At 38.3% G+C, this 9789-nt stretch overlaps 1 protein-coding gene across 7 annotated transcripts in view; it reads right to left on the bottom strand.

Moving 5' to 3' along the window:
- The window catches only part of SLF1 (SMC5-SMC6 complex localization factor 1), a 99782-nt gene that overhangs the window by 53861 nt on the left and 36132 nt on the right, over positions 1–9789 (bottom strand). For 6 of the 7 annotated variants that reach the window (XR_003309436.2, XR_003309435.1, XM_026454286.2 and 3 more), the window contains exons 8-9: positions 8104–8226; positions 128–181 (exon numbers count right to left, since the gene is read on the bottom strand). Coding sequence is in view for 5 of the 7 variants with exons in the window: in XM_026454286.2 (XP_026310071.1) it covers positions 128–181; positions 8104–8226 (177 nt within the window). In the remaining 2 variants the exon portion in view is untranslated. The remainder of the gene's footprint in view (positions 1–127; positions 182–8103; positions 8227–9789) is intronic. The other variant, XM_026454288.2, reaches the window with a different exon arrangement.

Genomic DNA, 9789 nt, shown 5'->3' with positions numbered 1-9789 from the left:
TTGTGCATACAACACATTACTTCTAATTGTGCATACAACACATTACTTTTATTCAAAATAACTAACAATAACAAAACACAAAATTTCTTCTTTGCCGCCATCACCAATGCTGTTCCAAGTCCCTTACCTCTACATTGTACACTGGTTGTTTATCTATTCTAACGCAGTTGTATCTGACAGCCTACAAAAGAGCAACCATATAATTAATACAACATTTTAAGACTGAAAAATACATTTCAGCTTCCCCAAACCTTGGAAAAACATATAAAACAGATCCAGGAACACATTAATAGCTATAGTTAATATGATGCTCATATTTACTCAAACCAGCAACTTTTATTATTTTAGGGAACTCTCACAACTATGAACATTTCTCTATTTTCTCCTTCTAAATTACAATAATTAAGTCATATTCACTTTGAAGATCTGAAGAGGTCCATTGTCCTTAGTGTCGTAATTATTAGAAATATAAATGGGGAGAGCATTTTCTACAAGGGTACATAGGAGAAAAAAACGTCAGTTATGTTTGCTATATAACCATATGTCAAATCTTGTTTTAAAATACCTATAATTGCATATTTAAAAGATTATCCTGGAAAAATATCTGCAACAAATATAATAAAGAGATAATACCCTGAGGCTGGGCGCTGTGGCTCACAACCTGTAATCCCAGTACTTTGGAAGGCCAAGCTGGACAGATCACCTGAGGTCAGGAGTTTGAGACCAGCCTGGACAACATGGCAAAACCCCATCTCTATTAAATATACAAAAATTAGCCAGGCGTGGTACAGGTGCCTGTAATCCCAGCTACTCTAGAGAGGTTAAGGCAGGAGAATTGCTTGAACATGGGAAGCGCAGGTTTCAGTGAGTGGAGATTGTGCCACTGCACTCCAGCTTGGGCAACGGAGCAAGAACCTGTCTCAAAAAAAAAAAAAAAAACCCTGGAAGAAGGGGGCTTCAAAAAGGCTGACTTCGAGGTGCTTGGCACTCAACTCTTCCACAAAGGACTAAAACAGTGAGCAGATAATCACATATCGAATAGGGCATCTAAGGGAGAACATTACAATTCAAAAGTGATAGGGAATCTCTGAGGCAAGCAAAGACAGAGAAGCAAAGCAGATGGCTCAAATGGAACTGGCTGGGAGCCTGGAGAAACTACCCACTACAAATGGGAACGACAAAAGAGAGATCTACACAGATTCACATTCCCACCATGAATTCCTGCAATCCCAGCCACAGGAGAGCCCCTTAGTCCTCACAGGCCCAGAGACTAGTTTAGAAAGCTGCCTGGAGTCCACTCAATGGCATTATTCCAAAGACAGAGTACACACTGAGTACCACATAATCTGCTGGCACCCAAGAGGCTGCAGCACGGTGCCATTTTGGGAGCCCAGACACTACCAGACTACATCCTGCTCTGGGGCCCAACAGTCCCTGGATATCCAAAGCCAGGAGCCCCACTGATATTCCTGTCCACCCAGAGGGCTGAAGTGTCATGATGCCAGCTGGAGTCAACAATGCAACTAGGTGGCCTGCACTCTTACCTAAACAGTGTCCTACATCCTGAGGAGTAGGAGGTGGAGTGCACCAGGGAGCCCACCCTGGGGACAAAAGGAACCAAAAAAGGAGCTCCTCAGATCCTGACAGCCACCTGTCTGGGCCCTCTGTCACTGCCAGAAACCATGTTCCACAGAGTTTCTGTGTGTTTCAAACCCTGTCCAGCAGCAGCATCGTCATACACTTGCATGTGTCTTCAGGAGGCCTGAGAACTGGTCCACTGGGGGTTGTCCCAGGGCTTAAAGATAGATCCACTCTGCCTGCCACTGGTGCCCACAAGCACCATCTGGAAGCCTGAAGACAGGCCTACCCCACCCGCCACCACTGTGTAAATGCACAATACGAGGACGTGGGGATCAGACCGCCTTGTATGCTGCAGCTAGGGCCTGCAGGAACTATTGGGGGGCCTGAGGAGAGGCCTACCCCACTCCGACTACTAGCAATGCCACCAGAGCCCAAGTGCACTGCCAGGGAGAATGGGTATCAACCCACCCCTGTCCAACACTCCTGCTGCCTGTGCACACCATCGAGAGGCCTGATAACAGGACTACCTGGCCCACTGCAACAGGCACTTGAGCACGCTGATATGATGCCTGTGAACAGACCTGCCTCACTCACCACAGCTGGCACCCACACCCATCATCAGGGGCCTAGGAACAGGTTAGCCCTGCATGCAGTCTCTGGCAATGCCACCTACACTTGTCATCCAGGAACATGGGGATCAACCCACCCATTCACCAACCGAGTACCCAAATACACCATCTGGGGGCCTAGGACAACCCACTCTGCCAACTGCCACTGCTGATGGGGCCCCAGCACATCATCTGAGAACCTGTGGATCGACCCATCACACCAGCTACCAGGAGCACCTATACAAACAACTAGGGGGATCAAAGAATGAGCATGTCTAGCTGCCGCTGCTGGTAACCACCCACATGTGCCACCTGGCCTGCTCGGCCTATTTCCACCACTGCTGGCACCCATATTTGCTACTTGGGGGCCCGAGGATTGGCCCACAACCAGTACTGCCATTGCCAACACCATGCACACCACCCAGAGACCTGAGGACCCACTCACCCCACTACTGTCACTGCTGGCACCCAAGTAAGCCACCAGGAGGCACAGGGATTGGCCTACCCAGACCTGTGATAACTGGTGTCCATGAATATTGCCCAGGGACTCAAGAACCAGCATGCACAGCCTGCTGCCACCACCACTGCTGCCCAAAGACCACCCGCCTGTGTCCACATCCCCAGCAATGCTTCATTACAGCCTCCAATAACAAATGCAGCCTAAGCCACTGACAAACTCAAAGACAACACTGTGGATGACTACAGATGAAGAAATCATATGGAGACTACACCAATGTGCTCACATCTGGCAAAACTAAAGCACTCAATCCAAACTACACTATAGATACAACTATAGAAAAAAGTCTTTCCCTATGAAAACCAATTCACAAAACTTGAAGTGACTGTTACACCAGATACACAGATAGCAACATAACTACACAAGAAAGGTGAAAAAGCAAGAAAACATGGCACCTGTAAAGGAACACAGTAATTTTCCAGCAACAGATTCCACCAAAAAGGAAACCAATAAAATTCCTGAAAAAAAATTAAAATGATGATATTAAAAAAACTCAGTGAGATACAAAAGAATACAGATGAACAATACAAAGTAAGCAGGAAGATAGTTCATGATCTCAATGAGAAATTCAACGAAGAGATAATCATAGAAAAGAACCAAATAGAAATCATGGAAGTTAAGAATTCAATGAACGAAATAAAAAATATAACAGAGAACTTCAGCAATAGACTAGATAAAGCAAAAGAAACTATTTCTAAACACGAAGACAGGTCTTTTGAAATAACAGACAAAAAGAAAAAAACCGTAAATGACATATGGGAAACCATAAAGTAAAGAAATATTCCAATTTTGAGAGTTCCAGATGGAGAAGTGATGGGCAAAGGCATAGAAAACTTATTTTAAAAACAATAGCTGAAAATGTCCCAAGTGTTGTAAGAGCTATTTCCAAATAGATTCAATCCTCAAAGTTCTCCAAGGCACATTACAGTCAAACTATCAAAATTCAAAGACAAAGAAAGAATCCTAAAAACATCAAGAGAAAAAGCATAAAGTCACATATAAGGAAATCCCAATCAGGGTGACAACAGATTTCTCAGTAGAAGCCTTATAAGCCAGGAAAGAATAAGATGACACGTTCACAGTATTGAAACCAAAAACAACAACAACAAACCCAACTCAACAGGCAAGAATATTATACCCAGAAAACCTATCCTTCAAAAATAATGGAGAAATAAAGTCTTTCCCGGACAAGCAAAAACAGAGAATTCATTACTAACAGACCAACCACACAAGAAATGTTTAAACAAGTTCTACAATTGGAAGCAAACAGATGCTATCTACCATCATGAAAACACAAGAAAGTATGAAACTCACTGTAAAGCAAAAATACAAATAAGAGCCAAATGTTACCAATACAAAAAAACTACCCAAATGCAATGATAAACAATAAAAGAAGAAATGAAAAAAGGACTTACAAAACAATCACAAAACAATTAATAAAATAACAGGAGTAAGTCCTCACCCACAATAACCTTGAATGTAGATGGATTAAAATCTCCACATAGAAGATATAGACAGGCTGACTGGCTACGTGCATTAAAAAAGCAGTGTGTTGCCTATAAGAAACTCTCTCCACCTGTTAAAACACATAAAGACTGAAAGTGAAGAAGAATGGAAAAAGATATTCTACAAGAATGGAAACCAATGCAAGCAGGAGTAGCTATACTTACATCAGAAAAAATTTTCTAAGTTAAAAACTGTAAAAAGAGATAAAGAAGGTCATTACGTACTGATAAAAAGATCAATTCCGCAAGAGGACATAACACTTCTAAATATCTATGCACCCAACTTGGAGCACCCAGATATATAAGGCAAATATTACTAGATCTAGAGGGAGAGAGAGACTTCAACACAGTAACAGTTGGGGACTCTACTACTCCATTCTAAGCATTGGACAGATTATTGAAACAGAAAATCAAAAAACAAACATTGGATTTAAACTGCACTTTAGAACAAATGAACCTAACAGACATTTAAAGAACATTTTATCCAACAGCTGTGGAATACACATTCTTCTCATTAGTTAGTATATGCGACATTCTTCAGGGTAAACATTAGGCCACAGAACAAGTCTCAAAAAATTTGAAAAGATCTGAAGTCATATCAAGTGTCTTTCTCAGGCAACAATGGAATAAAACTAAAAATCAGTAAGAGAAACTTTGGAAACTGTACAAATATATGTAAATAAAATCACATGTTCCTAAACGACCATTGGGTCAATGAAGTAATTGAGAAGGAAATAAAACATTCCTTATAATAAATAAAAATGGAAACACAACATACCAAAACCTATAGAATACAGCAAAAGCAGTGCTAAAAGGGACATTTACAGAAAAAAATGCCTGTATGTAAAATGTAGAAAGATTTCAAATAATCAACCTAACAACGCACCTCAAGGAACAAGAACAGCAAGAACAAACCAAACCCCAAATTAGCAGAAGGAAATAATAAAGATCTATTATTATTTAGAGTAATTATAAATTAACAAATATTTATTAAAGATATATAACAATAAATTTTAATAAATAATAAAGAGTAGAATGAAACAAAATAGAGACTTAAAAATACAAAGGATCAATGAAAGAAGTTAATTTTTTGAAAAGATAAACAAAATCAATAAGCCATTAGTAAGACTAACAAAGAAAAAAAAGAAAAAACTCCAAATAAATAAAATCAGAAGTGAAAAAGGACACATTACAATTGAAATCAAAGAAACACAAAAGAATACTAGAGACTATTATGAACCATACACTAACAAATCAGAAAACTTAGGGGAAATAGATAAATTCCTGGACACATAAAACCTACCAAGATTGAATCAGGAAGAAACAGAAAACCTGAACAGACCAATGAGTAATGAGATTTAATCAGTAATAAAACTCTCCCAACAACAACAACAACAAAAGCCCAGGACCAAAAGACTTTACTGCTGAATTCAACCAAATGTACAAAGAACTAGCAACAGCAATTTTCAAACTGTTTCAGAAAATTGAAGGGTCGGAAATTCTTCCTAACTTATTCTACAAGGACACCATTACCCTGATACCAAAACCAGACGAAGACACAACACAAAAAGAAAACTACAGGGCAATATCCCAGAGAAACGCAGATGCAAAAATCCTTAACAAAATACTAGCAAATGAAATCCAACAACATAGCAAAAAGACAATACACTATAATCAAGTGGTATTTATCCCAAGGATGCAAGGATGGTTCAATGTATACAAATAAGTAAATTAATAAAAACAAAATGAAGCACAAAAACTGTTTGATCATTTCAATATATGCAAAAAAGCATTTAATAAAATTTCTTCAACATCCCTTCATGCACAGAAGTACTTCAACAAAACAAAGGTCATACCTGACAAACCCATAGCTACCTATGTGAAATGGGAAAAACATGAAAGCCATTCCCCTAAGAACTGAAACTAGAGAAGAATGCCTACTTTTACCACTTTTATTCAACATAATAACTGAAAGTCATCCTCACCAGAGCAATCAGGCAAGGAAAAGAAAGAAAAGGCATCCAAACTGAAAAAGAAGTAAAACTGTCCCTCTCTGGAGACGACATGATCTTATACGTAGAAAAACATGAAGACTTGACAAAAAAAATCATTTAAAACTGATAAATCAATTCAGTAAAGCTGTGAGATAAAAAGTTAACATTCAAAAATCAGTAGCATTTCTATATGCCTATAATGAACTAGGTATAAATGAATCACGAAAGCAATCCCATTTACAAGAGCTCTAAAAATTATACAATACCTAGGAATATATTTAACCAAGGAGGTGAAAGATCTCTATAAGGAAAAAACTACAAAACACTGATGAAAGAAATTGACATGGATGTGGGGAAAAGAAAGAGATCAGCTTGTTACTGTGTCTATATAGAAGGAAGTAGACATAAGAGACTCCATTTGGCTCTGTATTTGAGATGCTGTTAATCTGTGACCCTACCCCCAACTTTGTCCTTGCAAGAGACATCTGCGAAGGTGATTTAAGGTTAAAAGGATATTGGGCTGTGCAGGATGTGTCTTTGTTAAACAAGTACCCGAAAGAAGCTTGATGGTTAAAAATCCTGCCCCTCCCTGGGATTGGAACATCTCCGGGTAATACCCATTGTGTGCCTTGTTTACTGAGTAAGGAGAAAACGCCTTTAGGAATAAGGTGGGACTTGCTGGAGCAATACTGCTAAAAGGTTTATGGAGATGTCGCATATACATCTCAAGGCACAGCATTTTCCTTTAAACTTATTCATGTTTCAAGGATTTTTTCATATGTCTTACTGCCGATTTCCTCCCTACAATAATCCTATTGTCCAGCCCCTCCCTTATCCTTTTAATGGTAAAGATAATTCTCAATAAATACTAAGGGAACTCAGAGGCCGGTGCCAGTGTGGGTCCTCTGAAAACACAGCACTGGTCCCCTGGGTCCCGCTTTTCTTTCTCTATACTTTGTCTCTGTGTATTATTTCCTTTTCTCAAGTCTTTCGTCCCACCTAACGAGAAGCACCCACAGGTGTGGAGGGGCAGGCCACCCCTTCACATGGACATAAACAAATGGAAAGACATTTCATGTTCATGAGTTTGAAGATTTATGGTTCAAATAACCACACTGCTCAAAGTAATCTACAAATTTAATGCAAACCCTATCAAAATATCAATGACATTCTTCTGTGAAATAGGAAAAACAATCCTAAAATTTGTGAACAACCACAAAAGACTCTAAATACCCAAAGCAATGCTGAGCAAGAAGGACCCTAAATATCCAAAGCAATGCTGAGCTGGAGACACACACTACCTGACTTCAAAGTATACCACAAAGCTATAGTAACCCAAACAGCATGGTACTGGTATAAAAACAGACATATAGACCAGTGAAGAACAGAGAATCCAAAAATAAATCCACATAGTTAAAGTAAACTGATTTTGGACAAGGTGCCAAGAACATTCACAGGGGAAAGGACAGTCTTCAATAAATGATGTTGGGAAAATCGGATAATCATAAGCAGAATGAAAACTAGACTGTTATCTCTTCACCATATACAAAAATCAACTCAAAATGAATTAAAGACTTCAAGGTAAAACCTGAAACCACAAATGTACTAGAAGAAAACATAGGGGAAACACTTCCAGGGCATTGGTCTAGGCAAAGATTTTACAGCCAAGACTTCAAACACATGACTTATCTGTGACATTATTGAGGTATAAATAGCACATAATTCAGCCTGTTTACTAAATGCCCAAATACACTACTGTATAATAGACTAGTAAACTAAGAAAATCATTTTAAGACATATTAAACATACTAATGAATCATATGTATATATATATATTTTTTGAATACACTACAGTAGGACAGGATATTATACACAATTTTTCATGTGCCAAGTTTTACCTGAGCTCTATATATGTGCTTCCTTAAGGCATTTTTTATTTCAACAACATCCACATCTGTCTTGATAGCCATGGCTTTTGATTCTTTGGCATATTCAGCAAAAATAGAATTCTTCATTTCTTTCTGCATACAGCAAAGTAAAATGACTTTAGAAAATGTACTAAAGACAGTGTCAACATAGATATCACAAAGGACAATATAAGAGGAAAACATTTATACCTTGTTAACAACAACAAAGATCCTCACAATCATATATCAAGATTACACAATGAAAGAAAAAGCAAACATTTCAATTTGTAAAGAATTCACTGATATTTACATATGTACTTTCTTAAGGTACTTTTCACTTTATCCTGTTCCAAATCATTCCTGGAACTGCTTTTCTGTTGTTGCCATGGTCATACAAAACAAAATTCATTACTTATTTAACTTTATCATTTTCCTGAAATTCTTCTGAATATATGCATATATACATTATGTGGCATTTATTTATGTATTTAGGTATTTATTTTTGAGATGGGGTCTTACTCTTGTCACCCAGGCTGGAGTGCAGTGGTGCAATCTTGGCTCACTGCAACCTCTGACTCCGAGGCTCAAGGGATCCTCCCATCTCACCCTCCCAAGGAGCTGGGACCACAGGCACCCACTACCATGCCAGCTAATTTTTTGTATTTTTGGTAGAGATGGGGTTTCACCATGTTGCCAAGTCTGGTCTCAAACTCCAGAGCTCAAGCAGTCTGCCCCGTTGGCCTCCCAGAGTGCTAGGATTACAGGTGTGAGCCACCGCATCCAGCCCAGGGTATGGTTTAGACTGTTAAAAAAAGTCATACTCTAGAGAAAATTTACCCAAGATGTATTCAATTTTAAAAACAAGATATCTCATTAAAAATGGTCTGTATTATACAAAAGAAAGAGCAAAACAAAAAATAAAATTTACATTGGAACGTATTACCCAAATATACATACATGTTGTTTGAAAGATTTTTTCATTTTAAGAAATAGTCTTCTCCAGTTTCTTTTTCTTATTCATTACATTCAGGCAAAACAAAATTCACTGAATACTTTGATTATTAACTCAAATTTCTTTGTATATGCATGTACAAATACATTTACTGTGGACCAAAGTTAACTGGGATATTAACTATGAATATTACATCAGACCGACTGAAGATTTTTTCTTAAAACATGTAGTATTATGTATCTCGATTATATTAGAGAACAGCCAAAAAATAAAAAAGAAAGCTATAGCTTAGCTTACAAAGTTTTATCTGATCTCTATTATATATGTGCCTTCTTAAGGTACTTTTAATTTTTTCATGTTCAACATCTTTCTTGCAATTGCTTTCTTTTTCTTTCTTGCGTTTTCTCCTCAAAGTATAACTCCTTTGAATATCTTCATCTTTTTTCTTAGTTTCCTTCTACATGTATTTAGACCACAATTAAACCTCAACATCAATGACATATGTTACAAAATCCAAATAAACTGACAAGTGACTTTCCCACAAGTATACCACATTCAAAAATAAAGAAGTACGGCCGGGCACGGTGGCTCACGCCTGTAATCCCAGCACTTTGGGAAGCCAAGGTGGGCGGATCACCTGAGGTCGGGAGTTAGAGACCAGCCTGACCAACATGGAGAAACCCTGTTTCTACTAAAAATACAAAATTAGCCAAGGGTGGTGGCAC

Source organism: Piliocolobus tephrosceles, chromosome 4 (genome assembly GCF_002776525.5).
Source record: "Piliocolobus tephrosceles isolate RC106 chromosome 4, ASM277652v3, whole genome shotgun sequence".
Lineage (NCBI taxonomy): Eukaryota > Metazoa > Chordata > Mammalia > Primates > Cercopithecidae > Piliocolobus > Piliocolobus tephrosceles.
Note: the sequence above shows the minus strand (reverse complement) of the source record. Positions and strands in the feature narration are given on the sequence as shown.